The sequence below is a fragment of the Podarcis raffonei genome, chromosome 1 (genome assembly GCF_027172205.1).
Source record: "Podarcis raffonei isolate rPodRaf1 chromosome 1, rPodRaf1.pri, whole genome shotgun sequence".
NCBI lineage: Eukaryota > Metazoa > Chordata > Lepidosauria > Squamata > Lacertidae > Podarcis > Podarcis raffonei.
The window spans coordinates 72,400,334-72,427,339 of NC_070602.1; the positions used below are offsets into that span (position 1 = coordinate 72,400,334).

The window sequence follows — 27,006 nt, forward strand, 5'->3', positions numbered from 1 at the left end:
CATAGGTGGAAAAGAAAAACCAAGAGTTCTGTTGCTCAAGCAAATTTCCACTGTGCAAGAGGGCAGGTATTATTGGATGCTGCCCAATATAAGAAAATGTGAGAAGAAGTTGCCTTTATATTACAGCTACAAAGGATTGCTCCAGAAAATATGGCAAATTCCATTTCCATCACACTCCGTATGTCAGTTCTACCCCTGCCCCCTTTTTGTTTTGTTTTCTGCTTTATAGTATCTCCAATGTGTTTCTCTTCTTTGTTTCTCTTCTCCATTCCTCTCATACTCCCTGCTGCCCTCCTTCATCAGATGTCCAGCTTGAATCTGGCAACATAAGTGTAGAAATGGCAAATACAGGGAAAGACACCAAAATATAGAAAACAAAAGCAGAGAAAAAGAGCAAGACCATCCATGTGTAGGCTTCATCTCTTGTGACATTACATTTGTGCTTCACCTCATAATGTGTATCTCATGGCAGACATTTTCTGATCTAACTGGCCTCCCACATTTGGGGTCTTTCTTCAGGGCCTAAAAATGACCAGAGCTCTAATTTTAATTTCATTCCTCGTATGGATGCGTCTCCTCCTGTACTGCTGAAAAGGCCACCTCACAGCTTTAGATAATGATGAATCTGGAGCAACTCTGATCCTTCTGGAAAGTGGGTCAGCAAACGGACTCCAGGTTGAATTTTGTCATGGGTGCCAGCTTGGATGCATATCCTTTGGCCACAGGCCACAGCTAACACCCTTTCTGAGAAGCTCGGCTTCCAATTACATTAGCCCCCTGCAATTAGTCTCATTAAATAAACCTTCTCAGCCCTCTTCAGTCGGTATTTATATGCAGAGAAAGATGCTGATTCACAGAAGTGCAGTTGGTAATAATAATAATTTTATTGTTTATACCCCACCCATCTGGCTGGGTTAGCCCCTGAGAATTTAAGGAGCAAAACAACCTTACACCAGTGGATTATTTAGTTTTCCATGCATTCAAGTAGTATAGATTTCTGTACTATGTATCACTTATTCTTTTGCCACTTGCCCTTTCTGTCAGTAAATGAAAGGGTGAGTTGCCAGCTTAAGATCATAGGAAGCTGCCTTTAAGTAGGTTGGACGATTTGTCCATCTAGCTCAAAACTCTACTGCAGGGGTTGGCAGCATGGCTCCTGCAAACACAGTGACAATCTTTTGGTACTGTATCTGTGAAACTTCTGAGCCTCTCCACTCCCTGCCTGCTTGGTCGAATGAGGCGGTGAGGGCAGTTACCTTCTTCTGCCTTCAGTAGATATGAGGGAGGAAGTTGGAAGAATGACACTCTTTCCCACTTCCTCTTTCATCTCTATGGGTTTTTCAAGGCTCATATTAATTCTACTAGATTGGACTTTTGCCCAGATTTATTGGGAAAGCAAAATGTGTACACACACACACAGTCTCTCTCTGTCTCTGGTAGGGAAGCTGACCTGGGGGAGAAAAGTGGCCAGAGAGGGTGGTGCCCATATAAACTGCTCAGGAAGCCAACTGGGCCAGTACGTAGACCTAAATGGTTGGCAACCCCAGGTCTATTTTAACTAGCAGCAGAGCTCCAATATCTCACACAGAGTCTTCTACATGCTAGACTTGAGCCCTCCCAGATGTGCGCAGGATCCCTGCATTGCAGGGGTCGGGCTAGATGACCCTTGGCGTCCCTTCTAACTCTATGATTCTATTATTCTACTTCATTATTTTAACTGGAGATGGCAGTGGTGAAACGAAAGACCACCTGATTGCAAAATATGTGCTCTACCTCTAAACTAAATTTCTTTGTATCTTATTTTTTAAAGGTGTACCTCAGGAGTATTGCAAACAATGTGTTTTGAATGTGACGTACTTTTCTACTTCTCCCTTTATTTGGTTTAAAAACAAGGGCAAGGGCAGCCTTTTTGGTATCCTGGGAACACCCTCAGTGCAACTCAACACCCCCTAACCTGTACTGCCTCAGAGTCTACTTTCAAATTAATCTTTTAGTCACTGGAAGGCAAGATTAATTACCTCAGGGCTACTGTAATGAAGGGAGATAATCAGGCAGGTGTAAAATCTTTCCAAACCTCTCAAGGTCATCTGTGTTGTTGAGTAAGCTTTATTCTGTTTTAGAAATAAAAGGTGCTCCAAAGGTCTGAGCAAATTTATGGCATCATTTCTCTTGACAGAAGAGGTCCCTCCAATCATCTTGATTCCCTAGTCTGCACATGTCCGACCTTTTCATGTGAGCTGAGTGCCACATGGAGGTAAATTAGGACAAAATCCTCAAGGTTCTGGGGCAAAAGCAGGAGAAGTTCTAAGCCTTTTGCAAAAACAGGTTGAAGGAAGCTTAATACCTCCAATTCCAATTAGGACCTGATTAACATCTTCAAAATGCAGCACTGTGGTTCTAAACCAGAAACTGTGCATATCTGTCATACTGGATACCACTGACCCTCAAACAGTTAGGTCTTTTGCCAGACGATGAATGATGGAGATGCAGGAAACCAGTGGCCAAACCAGCACATCTACTGGAGATGTACTTAATGATAGCCTCCTTCTGGGGCTAAGGTTAGGTGTGGTTCCAGAGAAGGCAGATGACATATACACTGGAAAAAGTCACATACCTGCAAAATGGCAGGTGGAGAAGGAATTAGGAGGGGGCGTCTTTGCATAAGGTGACCTAGCAAAGGAAGAGAAATACAGCAAAATTTGGAATGGCCACCAACTTGGATGGCTTTAAAATGGGCTTAGACAAATTCATTGAGTTTAAGGTATCCGTGGTCACTAGCGATGCAGTATGCCTTTGAATACCAGGTGCTGGGCAGCATAATTGTGGAGAGTGCTGTTATGGTCATGTTCTGGATGTGATTTTTCCATAGGTATCTGATTATTCATCATGACAATAGGCTGCTGGACTAGACAGGCCTTTGGGTGTGATCCATCAGTGGTCCTCTTACGTTAAATATCCCAAAATAAGGAAGATCAGTACAATGAATGGTTAATAATGAAGCTGAGTAACATCTATTCATGAAACGCTGTGTAAATCTAGCAAAACACATCCATCCATAGCCTGATCTCACTTTAAATGTTTGCCTTTGCATCTGTTTGGACAAGTAATTCTGTTCATGTGGAGTTAAGCAATCGTTTGAATACAAGTCAAACAGTACTTGGGCTGTGATGAATGACTGGACTGAGCAAACATATTGTCCAGTTATTGCATTGGCCAGGTTTATTCAAAGTTTTCTAAAATGGAGCAAAGAGTAGGGGTAAAACTCAAACAGTAGTTAACCGTTTCATATGTTTGCAAGACAACTTGGCAGTGCCTGAAGAACTCAACATCTAGATTTAGGACTTCAAGTGCACCCAGATGCCCAATTCTCGCTGTGTTCTCAGCTTAGCTTTCTGCTCTGTGCTCGGCTGGAACCATGGGAAGCAACACAAAGAAAGCAACTTGAAATGCTTCCAGAAGAGTAACTTCTTATTTTTGTTCATTTGCTGAAAACATTTATATCCTGTCCATTACCAAAAAGCAATCTCAGAGTGGGTAACAATAAGAGATCAATAAAACAACAGAAATATCATAAAACAGCACAGCACAGCATAGGGTAAGGCAGTTAATTGCAACTGTAAGACCTAGGACAGTGCATTTAAGGCTGCAGGCCTAATCTGGTGCTTTTTTCTGGGGGTACTCAGTGGTATGCAATACCAGCACCTTTTTTCTTTCTCAAATGCTAAAAGTGTGGCACTTCCTGTAACAACTTCATGGTGAGTGGCAGCACCTTTTTTCTTAAAACAAAAACAAAAAAACACTGCTAATCACACTAACTCGGGAGAAAACTTTTCTAAATGTAAGTAGATGCAATTCGGAACAAAAAGCCCTGTGATTGCACAGAGCATGGCAGTAATTTATTCAGCCCTTTTACGTGGACTCAAAATAATCAAAGTCATAATTACCGTAAATAGTAGGTGCTCCTATTGAATATTTCACTATAATAAGCCGAGTAGGGAAAGCTTATAAGCAGCATGTTCACATCAAGGGAAAGAGACTGACTGGCCTTTGTAGTTTAAATGATCTGGTTAATTACAGTTCAAAGCCCTGCCAGTTCTAACAAAGCAGGAAGTTCTTTTCTGGCTATTTTTTAAAATAATCTATGTGTGATCTTCCTCGTTTCTATTCAGCCAGCTGCAATAAAGCGCCCACAAAGATGACCAAACAACCCCCAAGGTGAGGTCTTGCCACCACTGCCTTCCAGAGCAGCTTGCTCTTGGCATGTGGTAGGGATCATTTCTCTTCTTAACTTGGGTCAAATTTCGGAAAGGATTCCTTCCCCAGAATTCCACACATCTAGAAGATACAGAAAAAACTATTAACTCAAGCAGAACCAGAAAGAGAAAGTCACTGCCTGCTCTCGAACCAATTTGTTGTGCTGTTTCATTGCACATTTTAATTGTGGATGTTTAACATTTTGATGAAATTGTTTTGTTGTGTGTCTATTGGCTTTATACTTGTACTGTAAACCACTTTGTTCAATAAGTGGTATATTCAACAATATTATACAAACAGTAATGTGAACTCATTTCTAATAGAACTCTTCCCATATTATTTTAGAGATGAACCTCTTTTTCTATCGCACAAAATCAGCTGTCCTCTGGAGATGTTCTGTTGTGCACATGGACTGCTTTTATATCTTCAGGATTAGACCTATTAGTACTACATTTTGGAGAGAAGAATTAAGAGCCATTAAAGATGTAATGGGACATCAAATGGAGCAAAAGAAACATATTCCTCTATTGTTCACAAAATTATGTAGCTATGTAACTGACTTACACAGCATGTTAGCTTTGAGTAAATTTTCAGGTCAGTATTCTAGCAAATAGGGGTGAGGGCTGTGGACATAAAACTAATTTCTGCTCCTTCTAAATTGCTTTAGCATTTGAGATATAGCATTAATGACCTAAACTGACATTTTTTCATGATTATATTTTAGAAAGAGATTTGTGGATAGACTCGCTTCATCATATATTGAGAATATAAATATTCTGATAATATTGAACCTTTTATTTTTTTCTTGTTTTGTTTTTCATTTCTGTTTTCTTTTTTTAAAAAAACTGCTGTACTCCTAACCCCACCTACCTGGGAGGCAGCCCAATGGAACTGAATTGTACTTACTTCTGAGTAAACATGGTTAGGATTGCGGCCTTACATTATTATTCTGTGGACTGTAATATCTAGGCACAGCTCATTTGTAAATAAAGCCAAGTACTACTTCTAGGATGAGAAAATGGTTTTACCACAGATACTGAGATGCAGCTTTATACATCAGCATGAGAGAAAAAGGAAGATGCTACATTGACAAAGCTCAGAGTGAGGGCTGTTGTTGTTTTTTCACAAACTGTCATTTTGCAATTTTGTGATGTCTCAGGTTTCTTCCATTTATCTTGCAGCCTTCTCGCAACAGATGTTCACTTGTTTTGTTTAACTTGTCATAAGAGTTAGGCGAGCTTTGAAATGGGACAAACCATTAGACAGCATCAAAGCAATGCTTTCTCAAATGTGACACGTAATATAATCCATGCAGCTAATTAGGGGATTCTGCTTTTCCTTTCAGCGTAGCGTGAGCAAAATCTGATATCAGGGAGACCCTGTGCATTACTGTATTGACAAAAGATAAAATGGAGGCAACCTAGAGATCAAAGATGACATCATGAGTTGGCCCCTGCCAAGGACACAGGCGTGGGTGGGTGTGCTAAAATCACACATCTCTACTCTGGCTCAGAGTGGCTAAGAGCTCGTCTGCCCATCTACACGTTCCTGGGCCGCTGCTCTGCTGCTCTGGGTGACTGGGCACGGCACTCAGGCTCCTCTGGGCACCTCAGCAGAGGAATTTGGCTCCTGGTGTGGGCCATCGCAGCAGCCCTACAGAAGTGTGAGCAGATGGCCCAGTGAGGCTTAGAAAGAAGAAAGTTGGAGAAAGCAGGTGAGATTTGCAGGAGGAGGAAAAAGGGAAGGAGGAGGTAGAAGGGAAAGCAGTGGAAGGAAGGAAGGAAGGAAGGAAGGAAGGAAGGAAGGAAGGAAGGAAGGAGGGAAGGAAGGAAGATGGACAGAATGACAGAAGAGGAGGAGCAAAGCAGATTCAACCCCAATGGCCATGGAGGAAGTCACTAGTGGAGTGCAAAGGGTGATGAAAAGCCATTTTTTTAGTTTCTGGTTCATGGTTTCTCCCAGCTTGGGAGGTGCAGATATATCTTTTTGCCAAGGGCACAAGGATGGAGGGAGGGAAAGCATTGATACAACTCCTTGCCAAGGGTGCAAGGGATCCTAGGTACGCCTCTGATCATGGTCATACAGGTGCTTAATTCCTGTCCAAACTACTTCTTGAACTTGGGAAGGCTTTAAAAATTGGCTGTGCATGCCATTTTTGATCAGGAAATTCAGTAACCTATTAGAATGCCCATGGGGAATGTGCTAGTAACTTGTTAGTTTCCATTCTGTTTTATGTTTTGTAAGTGCACACACACACAGAAAAAAACAATAACGTACCAATAGATCTCAAGTGAAACAGATTTGAGCTTTTTGTTACAGTAGGCCAATTGGGGGAGGGCATTGTCCAAAGCAGTATGACACCGCCAAGTGGATGCTACCTAAACCAGTACTGTCTTCCCCATCTTTATAACTTACCACTATATCATGTGTGCTTGGAGATTCACTGAGCCAATTTTAACATGTCCCATTTCCTCCCCAGCCATCCACTGAGCACACTGCACCTGGACGTCATGCTTCCTTAATTACTCTTGCCTGACAGGACAACACAAAGCAGGGCTCCCTATATTTATAGCTTCTTTGTCATCTCAGAGAAAGAGGAAAGGAACCCAACCAGGCAGGGACAGAAGGTCTTTGTTTAATTTTAATTAACTCCACTTCTTTCAAATCTGAGTAAACCCCAGAACCAGAGCAGCCAAGCTAATAATATTATGAAAGCTCTCTGCAGCTTTTTCCCCCATCGAAGGGAAATCAACATTGGGCTATGTAGCATCTGACATGTTTCTCTGGACGTCTACATTCTGAGACTAAACAAAACAGTCACTTTGAGGGTGCATTGAGGTTTGCATCAACACTGCACCAGGTTTCCATAAATGACACTTGTTTCCAAGAAGACTGAGATTAAACCTCTGAGAGAGAACAACTGGTCTCCCAGCCATTGGTGCTGGTTTTCTGTGGCGGCAAAATCATGGATATGGTGATCCGAAAAGCAGCAGCCAAGGTCAAGACATAGGCCCAGTGCCAAGTGCTTCCACAACTAGAGAAACAGCTTCTCAATGCATAAATATAATGTACACCATGGGTAGGCAAACTAAGGTCCGCGGGCTGGATCAGGCCCAATTGCCTTTTGGATCTGGTGATCCAGGAATCGCCACATGGACCGCCAGTGTGCATGTTCTTTCCCTCTCCCTCCCTCACACGGTTCCAGCGCCTCCTCACTCCCTTTTCCTGGCTTCTCTCCACCCTGCCTAGAGTTGGAAGGGGGCTAGGCCTTGTTGGTGCCAGCAGCAGCAGCGCTTGGGTGGCCGCCATTTTAAGCAGCCCCTCTTTGGAGCGTTTTCGTGCGCCGCTCATCGTCCCTCTACCACCAGCCCCTGCCGCTCACAAGACACAGGTAAGCAGCCACCGGGGCTCATGGTGCTCTTGCATCATGTTTTTCCCCAAAAAATATAGTCCAGGCCCCCACAAGGTCTGAGGGACAGTGGACTCCCCCCTGCTGAAAAAGTTTGCTGACCCCTGATGTACACATAGACTCCGACTGCCTAACTACACCATGACTTGTCATTGATTTGCATACGTGAAACATCCTTTAGAAATGGATCAAAAATTCCTAGACCAGTGTTTCCATCCTGCTGTCAAGAGACAATGACTCTTTACAATTTATCATAAAGTTGCTCCTGAATGATTCCATGGTGATAAATGAAATGCAATATGGAAAGTTCTTAAAATAAGCATGATTTTAAAAGATAAAGAGACTTTATCATCATCGCCGTCTTTGACGTCACTGCCTATTGAAGATTTCACACAAAGCTGCATCCGTGATGTAGAGCAACATAAAAAGTATGTACAGACTTTCTTGTGATTTTCATTACCACCCTATTGACGGTAGATAGGGAAATTGTGTTTGGACAGCAGACCAGGAAATATATTTTTTATGAATTAATTAATTGAGAAATATTTCCCCTTTGAGGAGGGACAGCAGATGGCCTTTAAAACGTACAACTTCTCCTCTACACATGCTGTTGAAAATACCCTGCATGACAACCAAAATAATATTGATACAAGCTCAGGGCCCAAATTAAAAGGCAGTCTGTATCATGTTACACTCCACTTCGCTGTAAGAAAGAGATTTTCTCTTATCTTGGGATTCTTAAGAAACCAACTAAAAATTTAAAATTCCAAGGAGTGGGGAACTTTTTCAGGTCCAGGGGGCAAATTTGGCAGGTGGGTTGGGCCAAATGGGAAAAAACTGGCAGGCCAAGTTTGGCCCGTGGGTCAGAGGTTCCCCATCCCTGCCTTAAGAGAACAGCAGGGTGAAAAAATTAAAAACAGCTCTCAGCACCTTGATGTTATGCCCAGTAGTTTTCTCTGTGGCACCATCAAACTGTCATGTAGGCCTTCCTCTCCCTCCACCCTCAGTGCTCTTTCTCTGCATGAATTAAAATGCACTCAACTTTCCTCAATACCTCCACAGGGATGGAGAACATTTAAGTGTGCTTCGGGATGTCTGTACCTTGCCCCCAACGAAGGTGGAAAAAATGACTTGGCATTAACCCACCCAGCAGGGCCAGGTCCAATTCCAACAGAAAGGAAGGGAAAACATGCTTTAGAGTTGGGTCTGAATATACATTTTCACCTGAGATACTTGGGTCCCTGGCTATTGTTGAGCTACAACTCCCATCATCCCTGACCACTAGCTAGGAGTTGATGGGAGTTGTTGTCCAACAACAGCTGGGGATGCATTTTTGAGAAACACTGCTCTAAATCATGAGACCCCCAACAAGGAGATGGGGGAAGGAACGAGTTCAGTTGAACATAGGTTTTGAACACAGAAAGGTTGGAGGTTCAATCCTCACCAAAAAAGACCAGATGTAGCAAATTTAGGAAAGACCTCCTGCCTAAAACTCTGTGGAGAGGTGCTGCCAGTCAAGGGTAGCCAGCAAGTGAGGCAATGTCATGGACCAGTTGGACGCAGAGGAATTGTGGTAGGCACCCGCTGGCGAACCCCAAGAAAGCTCAGATCCAGGGGATTGGTGGTGGTATGGTGATGAGTGATCCAAGGGAGAAGACTGGGAAGAGGAGATGTAGGAAGCTGAAGAGGTAACAAGGTTTAGTGAGCAGGGAAAGTCTGTGAATCAGAATCTGAATGAGAGAAGGGAGGCCAAGAGGCAGAAGTCAGGTGAAGAAGCCATGCTATCTCCTGCTGCTGCTGCTGCTGCAAGAAGCTCCCCGCCTCCCAGGATCAGAAGAGACATAAAGAGGACAGAGTAGCGAGATGTGTGGGTGTAGTCTCAGATTGCTTGGGAAGGACCAGGGGGAGATTTAAGCAGCTGTAGGAAGCTGGGGGTTTCCAGCGTCCACAACTGCCTCAAAAGGGCAAGTTCTACCAAGAGTTGCTGTGCTCATTAGGCCTGGCTCCCTTGAGCAGGCCTTGTTTCTTCTAATACAGAGCACTCCGTGTGATTTATTGCTTCTGTAGGTTATATATAAAGGCTAGTTTAAATATCTAATTATTATTTCGTTTAGAATGTTTCTATGCAGATTACAACATACTTCTAACATCCTACTAAGAGCAAAGTAACTCCATTTCTCTAAAGGGCATCCTCTTTCCAAAGACCAATATTATTCCAAACAAAATTATACCATGTCAGATTTACTTAGCATACACCCTGTCAGATCGGAACCAGTGAAAATTCTATCTGACATGACCAGTATGCAGCATTGTAAACCTGCAACCAAAAGGATTTTTCTTCTCTCATCTTCCTATTGCTTCTGTGGTATGTCAAAGTTATCTGAGAAATTGCATCTATCATGGAGAAATGATTCTGACCTCAGGTAAAGAAAGCAACATTCCTTCCCAGCTGAGTCTTGATTTTCACATGATTTTAAAATCATGATCGGTAGAATACACAAGATAAAATTCTTTGGAAATCTTTAAGGTAAGGTAAAATACAAACTTCGAGCTTCACAATTAAATTACTACTGGTCTTGCTTTGTTGAAATCAGTGTGCTACTGCCTTTGGATTCTATAGATTGCATCCTATGTGCACCGAAGGATGTAAGGATACCTACCCTAAATATTGTCAGCTTGTTTTGTTTGTAGTAACTACAACAAACTGAACTCTGAAGCATGGTCTGGGCTGCAGCCCAATGATAACTGCATGCTTTTCCTGTGTGAACCTCTAGCTTCAATCTACAGCATCTTCAGTTAGAATACATGACAGCTGCACATAACAGGCACATCTAAAAAAATTACCATGTACCCCCTGAAATCCACAACATGCAAGGCAGGAGCATGTTGTTCAGAACATGTGTACATCTCAAATGTGCAATTTGGAGTGCTACAATTGCACAAGAAAGCCACAACTACAATAGTGACAATTTATTATTGCATCACCACCATTGCTATAAAAACAGCATGTTATGTATCAATAATGGCATCTAATTAATTGTTCAGTTTCTGACCTGCTCAAAAGCAATGCACTGATTTACTACTATTATGATAGTGAAATGCAATGATGCCTAAAACAGGCATTGTAGCAAGGAGAAAACAGAGCATGGCAACCATATAGGAATCCAGTTATTCATTAATTCTTTTGTAATTGATATTACCATTAACAGTTAAGGGGTTTTTTTTTAATCACTTTATGACAGCATGTTTTCCACCTTGCATACAAAATGACAGCCATTTGAAGAATGACATCATGATTATTAGCGCAGGAGAGAAGCATTCTGCTATTCACATGGCAAACCTTTGTACTCTCTATACAGCAGAATTAACATTAGGATCATATCTGAGGTGCCAGCGGTTTGTTTTTTAAGGATGTACCAATAATGAGTACTAATCAGTTACAAAATCAGTTTTATTAAGTACAGTTAATTCATTCTGGATATTTGATGCTACATACTTTAGGGTCGCTGAGGAATGTTAGGTCCTTAAATATAACCGACATAAATCCCATTTGTGGGCTCTTAACCTCTCACAGTTTCTTCGCACATAAGCCTGTTATATGCCTTCCAAAGATGTGACCAGTGTGTGGCGAAATAAACTGTGATAAAAGCTGTACATTTTTGTCGTCAACAGACAGCCCACACAAGACACACTTTTTGGAGGCTCCTTACAGGGATTGTCCATTGACACAGGCATACCTGCCTTACTGGACAACTGTTCACTGTATGAACGACACCCCCATCTCCATGATGCAACTGCACCAGAGGAAACAGCGCCCTTCCTTATGCCAGCGAAGAGGCAGAAAACCCGCCCTGAGCCCTTGGTGGCCATCGCTAACGCAGCCATGTTTTCCACCTTTCAAGCTTCCGCTGCAGAAAACGCACAGACCCAACAAACTTTTAAAAACTACATACAAACTGTTTCAAAATAAACGAAGCATCTTCAATTATTTTGTCAATTAAGTTGAGACAAACAACCTCAATGGCTACTAACAAATAAAACTACGCTTGCACTCCCCCTCAAGTACAGTACTTAGAACTGCAGCTGGAAAACAAGTTCTCCTAAAGGATGCGTTGTATGCCATTCTCCACTGCTTCCATTCTTGTTTTATGAAGGTGTTCATCTGAGTTTCCTTGCAAAGATGTTTCAGAAATAATGCACGCTTCTTTATTCTTCACTTGTTGCTCTCATAAAACAGGAATGAATAGATTCCAAATCTTCCTGTAAAAAAAATAATATGCTCCTATGCCTGAAGCCTCAAGCTTGGGAATGCTTTTCTTAAGTTGTCAGCAAGGACCTGATCGGCTTCATTCAGCACTTCAAGAAAATTCTCTACCTGTGTAAAATAAAATACAAGTGTCAACAAGTTGAGTCAGGTGAACCACAGGAATTGCCAGGCTATTTAGCATGCATCTTGAATAAGATTAATGAACAACTCAAATGGATTATTTAAATCAGGTGTGGCTAACCTTCTTTGGCCTGAGGGTTGCATTTAACTACTGGGGGCAACAGTTTTTTGCTTATTTTTAGAGATCATACATACCGGAGAAGAATACAACGGGAGAAGGTTTTTAAACGCACAGGAGCATTTCTGTTCATTTAGATGGCTTTGCTTGAGCCCCTCCAGTATGTTTTCCTAGAAACACCAAAATATTATTAGTTCATATAATATTGTGTGTGTGTGTGTGTGTGTGTGTGTGCGTGCGTGCGTGCGTGTAGAATTTTGTTGCTATCCAACTGAATGAACATGCTCATATAATACTGTATAAAATAATAAAATGCTGACAATGCAGTTCAAATGCAAGATGACAACAAATTAACATGCTCCCATGAAAAGCTCCACATGATGTCAATGCACACATGGAGCCCAGGTGATCAAGGAGTTATTTACCATACCCTGGAAAACATTTCAAAATGAACGCTGTAACCCATATAAAAGATGATTGTGGGCATCACTGCACTAGTGATAAAATCAGAGCAGAGACAAAAAGCACGTGAATCTACAGGTTCATATGCCTGTCACCTTAGAAAGTTCCTGAAGCACATTGGACAGTAGTTCACAACAGATGTCCTTCAAGATTTTAAAATGAAAATCCTCCTCAGCTGTTCCCAACTTATCGGCCTCCTCTGACTTGGGTTTGTTGGAGCTTTCTACAGATCTCTTCCCACATTCATCCATGTTCTGCAAGACTCTAATCAGGCTATCAATCAGAGGCATATCTGACAGGTAAAACAAGAAAAAACTTTATGGACGTATGAACTAGCATTTTTGGTAATCTGCCCTAAGTAACAGAGTCATTAAAGGTTTTGAGATGTGAAAGCTTTGATGAAAAATGGAATGTGTCTCTACATACTTTATTATAATGAAAACAATGAACATTCCAAGGATTGAAAGAATTATTCCCCAACTAAGGAATATAAGACACTAAAAGGGGAGGGGGACACTAAAAGGGGAGGGGGTCCAGCCACCGAAGCAAATTTGCCCGTACTGGGGAGTCACACAACTGTGGTCTACACAGACATTTGCCTAGATGAACATATACTTTTTCTTATTCCCCATCACCTGTGACCTATACCACAACTCCAGACTGCCACTGTTTTTTATAAAAACCTTAGCATCCCTAAAATATTAGCTCTTGTGGTAAGAAAATACACTTGCTTTTCTCCATCTTGATATATTCATGTCTGTGTCCATATATAGTCTGTGAAGCGAAGATGGCTGATAACACAGACAAAGTAGAAGCCAAGACTGTCTTCTGTTCATGAACAACAATTGGTGGATCATCGGGCTGGCAGAGTTCATGACAAAACAGATCATACAGCAAAGTCCAAGTTTCTTTTCCATTACCAGGAGTCTGTACTTCAGAATGGAAAAAAGAAATATCTCATGCAACTTGAAGAAAACATCTACCAAAGAATTATTCAAATTTGGTACAATAAAGTGCAACTGAAGCATCCTACCAATAGCTTGAACGCCTTCATCCACTGTGGTGAGCAGCTGTAGGATATGCATATAAACATCAAGTCCTTCTGAACTTTTATCTGTGCTGCAGAAAAGAATTACAAATTATGTTTAGAACTGTTACCACCAAGAAATCTGTATGCCTATGTAAAGTGAATATTTTTTACAATATTTCTACCTCAGTTCTCAGTCAATTACTCTTAGGGTGGCTAAACTCAAGTTGTTCTTGAGTTTTCATTTCCAGTAATAGTTTGAACAAGCTATTTTTGTTCAGATGTGTACACTTGTTCCCTGCTTACATGAACAGACTTTCTCCTTTTCTCCATAAGGAAAAAGCCTATGTGCAGACAGTCCTCTTATAAATATGAGTACCCTTGGTACAGTCTTCTCTAGTAGGATAAAATGGGGAGAAGGGAAACTATGTATGCTGCTAAGTGTGGGATAAAAATATAAATAAGTAGCTCCAATATCACATGCATTCAGATATGGGCATATACATACCAGATTTGTTTTACAGCTTCAAGCAGGCAAGGTACAATTTTGAAATTTGGAAGCTCATCTGGAGAATCATCCGCAGGCTGCTCCACTGACTGACAAGAACCTTTCTTAATCCAGTTTAACATTAATTCTTCATCCAAATCAAACAACTTGTCGACCACCTCACCTATTTTCACTAGCAACTCCACTGTAACAAAAATCAAGTCTCATTTATATATTGATGAACTAATTAAATAAAATTAAATCTTGCTCACTTCTTAGAAAACAACACAAAGAAAACAGTTTCAATTGTTTTTTGCCTTTTGTTTGGTCTGGCTTCTTTTGGTGATATCTGTTATTGTGACTTACTTTTAGTATAAGCTCCTTGAGATCTTATTTATTAGTTCAAACATTTCTATATAGCCCCCCACAACTGTCTCAATACAGTTGTAAAGTACATACCTATAACCACTTCCACTTGTGCAAAAAAGCACCCAGAACAACACAAAGGGATAGGGTTGGGTCGTTCTGTCTGGAAAACCTGCAATGCTTGAGTGGAATGGAACTTTTGTCATAGCCCAACATGGAATTCCACCCAAAGGCTGTATTCAAAGTAGCACGAAGATGGTTTCATCCACATACGTACTGCAGCTTGCCAGACGGAATTGGGTTCCCTTTTACTATCATGAGCGGGAAGGAGACAGCTGTGCTGGTTAGGATTACAATGCATTCAGAAGAATTCACCAAAAAGAGTTAAATAGTTATTGATATACCTCAGTTAAAATGCCCGGAACATTTTTCTTAAGAAATATAAAAACATTCAATTGATAAAAGAGTTATTTGAAACATGCTAGCCTTTTCATAAGGAAACAAAAAGTGGCCTGACAGGAGCAATATTCAGATTAATTTATAGCATACCATTTGTTGAACTAGACATGATGAAACATACACAGTCATACACTGATGGACTTCGTCGAATTCTTTCCACCCAAATATTGGCTACCTCAGAGTGGCAGAGGCAAGTTAGCAACAACCTAAAGGGGAAAAATTACACTTAATCACACTTAAAAAAGAAAGCCAATATTTGGGATGCAACCTTGGAAGTAAGTCCACTTGAAGTCAATGGCACTTGCTTCTCAATAATAGGATTGTACCATTAATTTTAACTCCCTATGTGTAAATGAGTTACAATAAAAATGAGAATCTGGGATACTGGTATCAGTTCAAATGTGATTTTAGGTAGAAAAGAAAGAATTTGGAAGCCTGAAAGTAAGGCCTATTGTATTCAATAGCACTTGCTTCCAAGTAAGTATATGTAGGATTGAAGCCTTTATTCATGAAATTAAGCACAACTGCTAATATTTTATTTACATGCACTACAACTCAATACTTAGGGGTAGCTTATGCTATTTTAGTTACTGACAAAATAGCTTACCTGCTTGTTTCGAGGAGAGTAGGGGAATCGGAATCACTTAAATGCTGCAGCACCATCTGTCTGAAAAAATGACAACAGATTGAAAATGAGACAGTGAGGATTAATTTCCCATACATTTTTCTGAAATTTTGTCCAGACGTACGCCACCACATGCCACCATCTCCTAAATATACATCTCTAATATTTATAGCTGCAAGAATAAAGAACAAGTAAGCTGGGAGAAATTTCTTTATCCAAGTATAAGATGAAGTGAGACACATACAGTGGTACCTCAGGTTAAGTACTTAATTCGTTCCGGAGGTCTGTACTTAACCTGAAACTGTTCTTAACCTGAAGCACCACTTTAGCTAATGGGGCCTCCTGCTGCTGCCGCGCCGCCGGAGAAGCTACGGAGAAGCTGCTGAAAAACCTCTATTGGAAAAGGACTGTGCATGGTACAATCTGAATTGTACAAATTTTATGCTCTTTTCCACACTCCCCCCTGTTCTCCTTCAAACTGTTACATTTCAGACATTCTTTCAGACAATTCTTTCTCCATTCTTTCAGTATTTCCAAGCTCTCCCTCACCATCCTTCTGCCCTCCCCATACAAATGCATAGAAAACCAGGTCTCAGTCTATGAGTTCCTTTTCTTACATTTACTCCATAACTCTTATGCTTTGGCTCTGATTCCTGCCATATCAATGACATTCCTCTCACTAAAACATCTTTTGTAGTGAAGTCAAAAACTATATCTTGAATCTGTTTTCCCCCACTCTATAAAGAGCATGTCTAGTACATGTGCCTGTCTAGTACTTTAACAACAATTAAGAGTTGAAACATTTACAGTTTCAAAAACACTGAGAAACCAAGAACAAAGCATACTACTTACCCAAGGTTCTCATGTTTACTAATGGACAGGCATATGTCTTGGCAACAGGCCATATTGCCCAGTATTCCCACACAGATTTCCTGAAATGCCAATATAGTGGGGTTAAGCACATAAAGTAGAGCTTGCCTACAGTAAGCATAAAGTATTTAAGGAGAAAAAGAATGGAGGAAAAGATTGTAGCAGAGAGAAAAATAGTTTCAAGGAATAGGACATGTGTGCTTTTGACCCTTGCTTGGTCTTCAGCAGCCATACAGGCTCAGAGCAGAGCAACATTTAGCCATGTCTTCTTCTTTGGCAGTGGCTAGATTCAGGTGCTCCAAGATATTTTGGAAGAACATGAACCAATTAAGTATTCCCAAATAAGAATAAAGTTATTTGCACAGTAACACTGTGTGTTAGTTGGTGTGTGTGATAGAGAAATGTATACTGTCAGGGCCAGAACACAGCAGATCAATGGAAGTTCTGCTTTTGTGAGCCAGCATCTTTGTCATCAGCAAGCTCCCAAATCCATCTGCACCTCATCTTCCTATTTCCTTCCTCCTGGAGGCAAGAAGCTGCACTGCATCATCAACTCCCAGAGGCCAAAAGAAACTGCCTCCACACACCAGCATTTATAATAATATTGTGCAGAACTGTGACTAAGAACAAAACCTGCTGGAAATTGAGAAATAGGCCTTGATTCTATATTGGCTTGTCTACTGGTAGAGCTGAATACCAATTCTTTTCTATTTTGCCTTTCATCTACACCTGCCTACATAAGGCATATGAATCACATAAAAAAAAAGCACAATACATTATTAATAAACAGGGTACAGAGTCAAAAGATGACTTACAGTAAGCCGAGGACTCTTGGACTTGGCAAAGACACCCAAAAATATATCAGGGGCATTAAACTCTTGTAGAAATAAAGCAACATCCTGAAAACAAGAATGGTTATGTGTCAGCGGACGATTATATGAGAAATGAAATTCAGTTCACTTTGAAAAGTAAGACAGTCTTTCATTCAGATTCAGATGACCACTACACATACCCAACTATAAGTAGCTATCTTGTCTGTTCTTATTTATCCAGTGCATTAAAACTTGTCATTTTAGTCCCTCCTACACCAAAGTTAATGATTATGTATAATGATATATCCATTAATAGAAAAATATCCAATTGCTTCTTAAATTAATACAAGATATTAAGAAATTGGTAAGAAAGCCAATAAGGTCCTATGTATTTTGCTGAGCTGGCCCAGATTATTCCCACAATTCCTAAGAACTCTGTGATGGACAGCAGTTTTTCCACACACAAGAAACTCTCATGATATGCAACTTGACCAGCTACAGTAAATTGATATTTCAGAAGGTACTCATCATTCATCTCACATTTTTAAAAAAAATTAGGGCAGGAAAAAAACTTCCAAGACAATATACAATGAGTGAATATCCAGTGTTAGTCACACTCAGAATAGGTCTACAGATTTTAATGGGCCTACTCTGAGCTTGACTAACACTGGATTTTGCCCAAAGAGAGTGCTAACAGATAGCACAAAACAACACAGTCTCGCAACTTACACATTTTAGCAGCGCTGTTCCTAGCCAACAATAGCTATGCATGATTCTTCTTTGACAAGCTTACTGGACACTAAAATATCTAAGGAACAGAAACCAGACGTCTCCCAGATAATTGCAAACCTTTACAGAATATACTTATTTTATTTTATTAATTTATAGATGTCTTACTCTAAAAAAATTGAAGTTGTTTACAATAAGGCTAACCTTAAACATAGAATAAAACAAAATACATATCTGCAAATATCTACAGATAACAACCACTAAAAATATGCAAATCACTAAAAACTTACCTTATCCATTGACATGTCCCATACTTTGCAAATGTCATTTTCCAGTTCTTCATCTAGCTCCACTTGTTCTTCAACATTGTTCGACTCAGATTCATCTTCCTTAGAGCTAACAACCTTCCAAAGAAAAGAAGAACATACTGACAAAGGAACCAAAGTAGCACAATAAGCCATTGGTCTGCTCAAACACACATTGGTCGGCACTACACAACTTTTCTCCTGTTTGACCCAACTTCTACCCAAATATGAAGTATTACCTCAATACACTACTGTTTCAGCGGCCTGAATGTGAGCAGTAAGTTTATCATTAGAAATCAGCAATTATGTTATTCATTATAGATAGCACAAATAAAGCATAAATCCAACAAATGCAAATTCACTTTGCATTTGCACCAGCATGGCAAATTTTAAATTATCACCTGCCCACCTCAGTCCACCCATCTTTACTCAAAGACAAGTCTCACTGATGTCAACATGACTTAATTCCAAGCAAATACAAATAGGACTGCAGCCTTAGAATACACATTTCACAGTTCCAATTGACATCAGCCACCACTGGTTGAAATGGACCTTGAATATCATCTAGTTCAATTCCCTGCAGATGCAAGAGATCAAGCATTTACTTAGGCAGGGCTTCTTCCCATCTATTTTTACCTGCTGTTTTATACATTATATGTTTAATAGACTACATATTTTTCACATATATACACATTCATTTTCAAAGCTTCTAAAACTAAACATTGTACAATTCAAACATATTGTTTGCTGCCCTCACATCCAGTTTGGCCATGAGTGGTTTCATGTGTATGCAGCATACCTCAATAAGTTTTGTAAGGACGCTGAAAAACCAGTGTTTGCTGTAAACTGTATTTCTAATAGAATCCCCAGGAACGACATCCTCCTCCTCGTCATTGCTGGAAGGTGGTGATGGATTCCTGTCCATATTTGAGTAACACAATCCAACTGCCAGTCCAAAAGATTTCTAGAAGTGAGCACAAACAACAGCAAAATATTTTAAAACCACAAAAACTCATCCCAGCACTTATTATTCCTTAACAGCTGTCCCCGGATGAAACCAATATGTTTTATATCCAAAAGATACATGCATATGCACCTCCTTTCATCCAAAAACAAAGCCTTGTAATCACTTCCTCTCAATTAAAGCCTTAAAAAATGTTTTGTTAATATACACGGCAATCACACTGTGGGTTTTTTAAAAATTACGTACTGGGCACATGAAGTGGGGAGGTGGTCCTTTGGAACCTAGGAAGCCCTTCAATTAAAAAAGAAACAAGGCCAATCCAAATGCTGACACACCTGCTGACAAACCTACTGCATTTACTCAAATCCAATGCTCATCTTTTTTGGCCAAATTACACTGCAAAAATTAAGGTGCGCATTAGATTCAATGGCACATTTACTGTACATTTGCCAGGAAATACTTTTTTTGGTTTCAAGCTTCAGAAAACTGAGGTGCCCATTAGATTCGATGGCGCATTAGACTCGAGTAAATACGGTACATCTTGTGGGATGTGGTGCTGGGCCTCCCACCAGCACACTCTTTCCCATAGGACATAATATGAAAAGCACACAAAACACAGACACAGAAGACATGTATTCACTTATCCTTCCCGGTTCTTCAACAGCTCTTTGAATGAACGGCAGTGTACCTAAACCAGGCATAGGCAAACTCGGCCCACCAGATGTTTTTGGGGACTACAACTCCCATCATCCCTAGCTAACAGGACCAGTGGTCAGGGATTATGGGAGTTGTAGTCCCAAAACATCTGGAGGGCCGAGTTTGCCTATGCCTGACCTAAACCCTGCGTTTTACAGAAGTTTGCTCTGTTTTCAACTTTTAAATATGGTTTTTACTGTAGAGTTTTATGTATTTCTGTTGCAAACCGCTTTGATACTTTTTTACTTAACAGCAGCATATAAATATTTGTAAATAAATGCCGGTCCTGATCTGCCCCATAGGATCTGAAGCTCGCAACATCTATAATCTATTGAGAGGACTACCTAGAAATTAAATAACATTTCTAAACAATCCCTTGGATAGGACATCTCAAGGTGCAAATAAAAAAGAACAGAGAAGAACAAGGGGGCACCACTAAGATGATGAGTGTCAGCTCTAACCATTAAACCCGGCGGCTCCAAGGGCTGGCGCCCACCCTGAGCCTTATTCATCCTTCTCTCTCCCTCAAAGCGCGAGGGAAACTAATGAAACCCAAGCAATCAAGACTAGAGCTTTCTCTCTTTTTAAATCACCTCACGTGCTTCCTCGCCTGAGCCCTAACACTGAAAACACGTTCCGGGGATCAGATGAAGCCTCCGCTAGACCGAAAACCAGGACAGAATCCCCCCCACTCCAGCAATGATTCCCACAGGAGCCGCGATATATCCCGAGCGGCGACAGGAGGAACCTTGGCTCGCCGCCGCCGCGTCTTCTGCTTCAGCCCCGAAAAGTTCAAGCGGCTCCGTAGGAGACGCGCGGCCCCCGCCGTCGCCGTTGTTTACAGGCCTCCCCGTCCTTTCCCGCCTTCTCTCTCTCTCGGCCAATACAGCAGCTCCAAGGATGGGAGGAGGAGGAGGAGGAGGAAGACGGCAAACCTTCGTAGCCCCTCGGAAACTGAGGCGGCTTCCGCCAGGCCCTGGAGGCGCCCTAGGCCTTGCCTCTCCCTCCGCCCGTAATGGAGAGCAGCCACACAGCCTCGCCCTCACGAAGCCGCCGTGCAAACTCACGAAGCGAAGCGCCCCCGGGCGGCGGCCTCTCGATAAACGCCCGGCAACGGGTGGCCTCGGCGTCCCTTTTTAATAATAAAATTTCCCTTTCCCCGCAAAGGCTTTTTTAAAAAAAAAAAATACACCCAATGATGGTGCACGTCCTCGTGCGAATGGAACTGTCGGGTCGAGAAAGGAGTTTCCTGGTTGGTTCTCCGCCTTCATCAAAAGCAGACTTTCCAAGAAAAAGAAAAAAAATCTCCCACAAAATTTGACTGGAACTTTTTCAAAGATCCAACATGACTAGGAAATCCTAAAATGAGGATTTGAAGAGCCGGGTCTCATTTGCCAGTTGTTGCTTTTGTCAAAAGTGGGTGGAAATGAAAGAGTGCCTGGAAGACAATCAGTGTCGTTTTTACCTATAAGCTAAACAAGCTATAGCTTAGGGCCCCACTCTCTTGCCCCTCCAAATTTCACTATTAATATACAGTGGTACCTCTGGATGCGAATGGGATCCGCTCCGGAGCCCCGTTCGCATCCAGAAGCGAATGCAACCCACGTCCGTGTGTCGTGATTCGCCGCATGCGCAATGTCATTTTTACCATCTGCGCATGTGGCGAAACCCAGAAGTAACGCACTCCGTTACTTCTGGGTCGCCGCAGCATGCAACCCGAAAATACTTATCCCGAAGCTACTTCAACCCAAGGTATGACGGTACTTAATTGTATTTCAGTTCAACAATTACTTTAATAAAATACATATTTTGTTATGTGCAAATGGCTTTAGATGCCTGTTAGTTCCATAAATGACCATATAGCATATATTCAACACAAAAAGCGACAATTTGTTGTTGACAAAGGACAGCTGGACATATAAAGGGCCCCATTACCTTCAGTAGCTTAGGGCCTCATCACACCTAAATCTGGCCCTGAAGACAATGCGCAACTGGCTCAAGCCAAGAGTGGATGGCTCTGGGAAATGACTGCCCAATTCATGCCATCTGGGTAAGGGGGTCTTTTCTACAAGGAGCTGGTTTATTGCAGGGAAAGGAAGGAACTTCCACAAACTTTTCAAGGATTCGGTTCCCCTACCCCCCAGGAAATAGGTTGTGTTCAAACTTTGGGGGGGGGGGGGACTGGTAACTGTTTCAGTGTCATGGAGAAATATGTACCTTCAACTTTTTGGAAAACATATTTCCCTTTTGTATTCAGCAATATTGTCTCCTGCGAGCATGCAGAAACTGAAAATATTATACATAGGTGGAAAAAAAAGAAATGTATGCTACTTCATATTTATTTTGATTCCTCAAAAATCTATTATGCTTAAACAATGGAGGTTCAATAGCTAGCCTAGGGCTATTTTATAAAGTTACATTATTAGAATGGCACAAATGTTGGCCCTTGGGTAATTTTCTACATGTCACTGAAAGAAGGGTTTTCAAAACAACTGTGGTTCAAGATTTCAAGAGCTGATGCTTTGCTATGTTCTTAGGTGCAAGCACTTCTGTAGCAAAAGCAGTAAGAAGGAAAGTCTGGCAGCAAACATGGCTCTCTTTTGTAGAGATGAGACCCTAAAATGCAATGATTTCAGTTTCATAAATCCCTAGATTTAAATTCAAACCTAGCACAGAGAAAGCTGACCATTCGCTCCTACTCAACAGGATGACCTGTCACATGCAAGCAAAAAAAAAAATTCAACATAGTACTCATGAGAATTATAAAATGAACTGCTTGTATGTCCTTTATTTTCCAGCATGTAAACTAATATTTTATGGCCAACTGACTTTTTACATCCCCAATGTTACTGAAAAATGAACAAAACGTTGAGTAAGATATATTAATTTTTATTAAAATCTGGATTAACAAAAATATGAACAAGGCACAAACAAAGCTGTTTGGTTACAAGCAATGTTTTAAAGCTGTCGTTTAAACATGAACAGTGACTACAAAATAAAGTATGCTTGCAAGTAAATTATTTTTAAAAATACAAATTGTTAAGCTGTAACAAAATGCAAAACAATGTTTCATAAACTTTTAGTTGTTCCACATCACATTCTCTTCAAAAAAATCTGTGTGAAAAGTACCATTTCATTATTTTGTGCTTCTTTTTAATAAAAAATATCGCAAAACCAATAAGTGAACTCCAACCATGTTAGATTCAGAATAGACCTGACAAAATCAATGGCCTTAAGTCTACTCTGAGCACAATTAACACACTGGCTATCCCCCCACCCCCAATGTGAGGTAGTAAACATTCATTTAAAAATAAGGCCCAGATTCAAAGAGCTGGAAGGTGAACTCTACACACAGCTGGGCTTCTGGAAGTAGCCTCCACAGCACTAATGAAACCTGCCAGAAAAGAAAACTCAGGGGAACAGCACAGGTCTAAGAAGATACTGTGGAGAATCAAGCTTTTGCACATGGCCAACAAGATTTTTTGAACTGTGTCCTAAAAATATATATAAGGCCCTCAAGCATGTAAGTTAAGAAAGAAGAACTCAGTAGTATTAAATTACGTGTAAGTCCTTACAAGCTGTACAATAACCTGAGTATACAAGATGATGCAATTGTGACATTTCAGTTTTCAGCTGAAGGACTATAATAATATTACACAATTCTGTAACCTTTCTCTAGCCCTGATTATCAAGCTTCAATAAATCACTAGTAATGTATGAAAACTGCATAGTTCTAACATATTTAATACAAGAACAATGGGCAACATTCAATGAAGTCATATTCGGTGTCTCCCTTGAGTATGACTAATGTTAGATATCACCCAATATCTAATAGGCACAATTTACCTGGACTTTGAGTCAAACCACCTCAGTGCATTAGAAAAAAAGCACTATTTTATGTGCGTGGTGTGGGAAAGTTGCCGATTCCACCATCACCCCCCCAACAAATACTGCAGTGCTTTCCATTCCCCAAAAGACCAATCTAGAGGATCCCCCCAACTTTCAGCAGATCTTTTTTCAAAAGATGTGGGGAGCTACTGCCAGATGGAGAAGCAAGTACCTTTGCACCAGGAGAAATAACTGCAAACTGCTTTGCATCCAAGCCTTCTCAAAAATGAAGCATCCAATATTAAATAATCTTAACATACAAATGGAAACCAAATTACGTGCATATATCTTGATCAAATATCCAATGGTAGTATTAACAGAAATGTGGAGCGCATTTTCTTATACATCATTTCTGAAACAGTCAAGCATTACAAAAAACAACAACCCAACACCTAGATTTAGAAGGGAAAGTATATCATTATACCGATTTGATGAACAGGATCATATGCGTGCATACTTGGGCATAAGCTGTATTGAACAGTGGGAACTGTTTCCAAGCATGCATGCACAGAATGCATTGTGCAAGGATGTAAACAAAAAAACAGTGCAAAATATTTTCTTTAGGATGTGTGCAATGAGAGAGCACTATGCCATAGTATACAGGATTATATAAACTCTTAAAACGCCAAAATATTATGTTAAACACCATTTTTAATATATGCAAGTTCTGCCAGTGTTTACATTTAACTACTGGAATCTCAGTTCTGTTGATTATCACTTCAAATTCGGAATAAAACTTGTAAAATTCCACAGTGCTATAGTTATAAATATTTGGAGATTATATACTTGTTTTAACACCCTTTTACTTCAGCCAATGAATCAAAAGTTATATTAAAAGTGTTTTAACTCAACTCAATTATTATACACTTAGTAGTCCCTGCAATTACATTCATTTATATGCAGCTTTCTGAAAATGGCAATCTGCTAGAAATGTGATGGAAGTTATTCATTTGAAATTTATATGCTGAATGGGAAGCACTGCTTCCTACATAAAGAATCCAGTTTTCACATCTAAACTTAATGCTAGTAGCTCAGAGGGGTTACCATGCACAAGCATTCTTGCTGAGCAAGCAGCAGCATTACAATTGTTCGTTAGAAGTATTGGGTAAACATGCATTCAAATACTGAATGACGGAAATCCAGTAGAAAAGGGAGCTTTGTTATCACTTTTTCTGTAGATCTGACTAAATGCATCTTCACTTTGTCAGGAAAACATTGCTGGAAAAATGGCACAGCACAAGAGGAACACGCTTCTTACTACTATCATTTTCCGTCATTTGTTTGCTATGCTTGTTGAGACCACAAAAATCGGTCACATCTTTCCAGCATGGACTGAATCAGGGCTCTGCAACAAAAGTGAATGCATAGGAGAAAAGAGATATTATAAAGAAATTGGGGACTAACTTTACACAGCAAATTTCATCAAGTTCATTAACTCATAAATGTGACTTTACACTTGTCTGCACTGCAGGTTGCTACTACTGCAACTTCCGATTCTTTAAAGAACTTGAACCTGCCACATCAGTCAAAAGATTTATGCATTGCAGGGGGCTGCACTTGATGGCCCTTGTGGTCCCTTTCCAATTCTACAATTCTATTATTCTGTCTGTTCATTTCATACTGTTCATTTCATTTATACAGAAGTGGGCCACCCCATGCCAGTATAGGCTATTCTATTAATTTTGTAAAAGATTTTCTAACCATGCTTGCTTCTGGTTTCAGTAAACTATAGCTTGTACCACATTTGGATGCAATACTTTAGTTTGCCATTAGCTGAAGTATGAAGCTTCCAATCTTGGCACATGGAGTGTGTGCAAGCCTGAAGGCTTATAGCTACTTGCACATGCAACACTTAATCATGACACCTTTTGACACAACCAATTTCAGACCATTATCAGAAGACTTACCTTTGTCTTTTTTCAGCAATTCTTAGTATCTCACAGACCTTAGCAAATCTTTCAGATAATTCAACCATCAGGCCGCATTCGTGCAACAGCTGCAAGGCACGATCGGGACCAATTACTCTGGCCAACAGCAGAGCCACATTTTCAACTGTTACACTATTTGGCCAATTCGGATCACCATTACTAACAGCACCACCATTTTGCATAGCTGGATGAGGAACACTACTGCAATGACTCTTCACAAGGCAAAGAAGGAATTTCCATTCTTCCACTGTTTCTGGAATTGCCCCTAAATGCAAAAGGAAATGATTTAGAGATCCAAACCAGATTGCTTTGTAGGACTCGATGGTGTGAGTGAAATTAAGCAGGCCAGCCCAGGCCAATCTTAGGTCCCTAGATGATGTTGGCCTGCAAGTCCCATAATCCTTGACCACTGGGCCTGGGGATGATGGAAATTGTAACCCCACAATACTAGAGGACCCATGGTTGGGGTGGGGTGGGGAGATTCATGGACAGAATAATAGAGTAGATAGCAGGTGACACTGAGAGCATGTACGCAAGAGACAGGAAGAAGGATGGAAGTTTCCAATGATGGACAATTAACTGCATTTGCTGCAGGATAGAATGGCACATTAAATTGTCACAGCAACACTATCTCCATTATAGTGGAACACTAAACACAAATTCAAGAGAGAGTCTGATTAAATTTAAATAAGCAAAAATAATAAATAAAAGGTTTTCCAAAATTCACAAGTTGCCAATGTAGAAGAGGGCAAAACAATGTAGCAGAAATGCCACATTTTATTGTGTGCACAATACTGGTGTTCTACAGTACGTTTAGGTGTAATTGCAATGAAAAAAAGGATGCATGGTAACAATGTGGTTTATTTTTTATTTTTTTCCTGCCAGAAATGCGCTTGGGGTGATTACTTCCATAGCTTGTTTTTGTTCTTGTTGTTAAACTGTTTTATACGGACTTCGATTAAAAAAATTGATAAATAAAAATATGTCAAAACTAGTTAGTACAAGTAGAGAATATGGAATTCCACTCAAGAATCAAATTAAGTTTTACAAACCATGTTCTCTATCCAACAAGTTCATATCATCCAAACAAACAATATGGGTAAGGGCTTCAGGTCTTCTATCCAGCTCCAAACAGAGAGAAAGATATCCAGGCCAGAAGCTGTAACAATATTACGGAGAGTTTCACAAACCAAAAGTAAATACCTATTATGAGTAATTAT

General features: G+C 40.5%; 3 protein-coding genes across 8 annotated transcripts in view; 1 reads left to right on the top strand and 2 right to left on the bottom strand.

The window, feature by feature from the left end:
- Positions 1–8,018: 8,018 nt before the first annotated feature.
- The window catches only part of C1H18orf21 (chromosome 1 C18orf21 homolog), a 165,242-nt gene continuing 146,254 nt past the window's right edge, over positions 8,019–27,006 (top strand). The window contains exon 1 of the mRNA XM_053393258.1: positions 8,019–8,022. The gene's annotated coding sequence lies outside the window, so the exon portion shown is untranslated. The remainder of the gene's footprint in view (positions 8,023–27,006) is intronic.
- SAAL1 (serum amyloid A like 1) lies at positions 11,893–20,805 on the bottom strand. Of its 2 annotated transcripts, none has more exons than XM_053393196.1 (13): positions 20,719–20,805; positions 19,110–19,255; positions 18,296–18,409; positions 17,280–17,363; positions 16,447–16,526; positions 15,577–15,636; positions 15,060–15,175; positions 14,166–14,349; positions 13,664–13,749; positions 13,362–13,562; positions 12,726–12,922; positions 12,246–12,338; positions 11,893–12,038 (listed from the first exon to the last, which is right to left on the bottom strand). In XM_053393196.1, exons 2-13 carry the CDS (start codon positions 19,233–19,235, stop codon positions 11,946–11,948), a joined length of 1,434 nt encoding a protein of 477 aa, XP_053249171.1. In that variant the 5' UTR covers positions 19,236–19,255; positions 20,719–20,805; the 3' UTR covers positions 11,893–11,945. The 2 variants fall into 2 exon arrangements, with proteins under 2 accessions (XP_053249171.1, XP_053249162.1); XM_053393187.1 differs by having other exon boundaries at positions 19,110–19,274; positions 20,719–20,739.
- The window catches only part of HPS5 (HPS5 biogenesis of lysosomal organelles complex 2 subunit 2), a 28,117-nt gene continuing 23,954 nt past the window's right edge, over positions 22,844–27,006 (bottom strand). For all 5 annotated transcript variants that reach the window (XM_053393049.1, XM_053393040.1, XM_053393059.1 and 2 more), the window contains 3 exons: positions 26,839–26,945; positions 25,766–26,051; positions 22,844–25,203 (listed from right to left, as the gene is read on the bottom strand). In XM_053393049.1, the coding sequence (XP_053249024.1) occupies positions 25,143–25,203; positions 25,766–26,051; positions 26,839–26,945 (454 nt within the window). In that variant the 3' untranslated portion in view covers positions 22,844–25,142. The remainder of the gene's footprint in view (positions 25,204–25,765; positions 26,052–26,838; positions 26,946–27,006) is intronic.

What these genes read in the sequence shown, in the direction of transcription:
- SAAL1 (XM_053393196.1), bottom strand. Translation starts at nt 19,235, where the DNA reads ATGGACAGGAATCCATCACCACCTTCCAGCAATGACGAGGAGGAGGAT. An exon ending in CCAAGAGTCCTCGGCTTACT is followed by an intron (nt 16,527 to 17,279) that starts GTAAGTCATCTT and finishes TTGGCATTTCAG; the next exon opens with GAAATCTGTGTGGGAATACT. An exon ending in TGCTTCAGGAACTTTCTAAG is followed by an intron (nt 12,339 to 12,725) that starts GTGACAGGCATA and finishes TGGTGTTTCTAG; the next exon opens with GAAAACATACTGGAGGGGCT.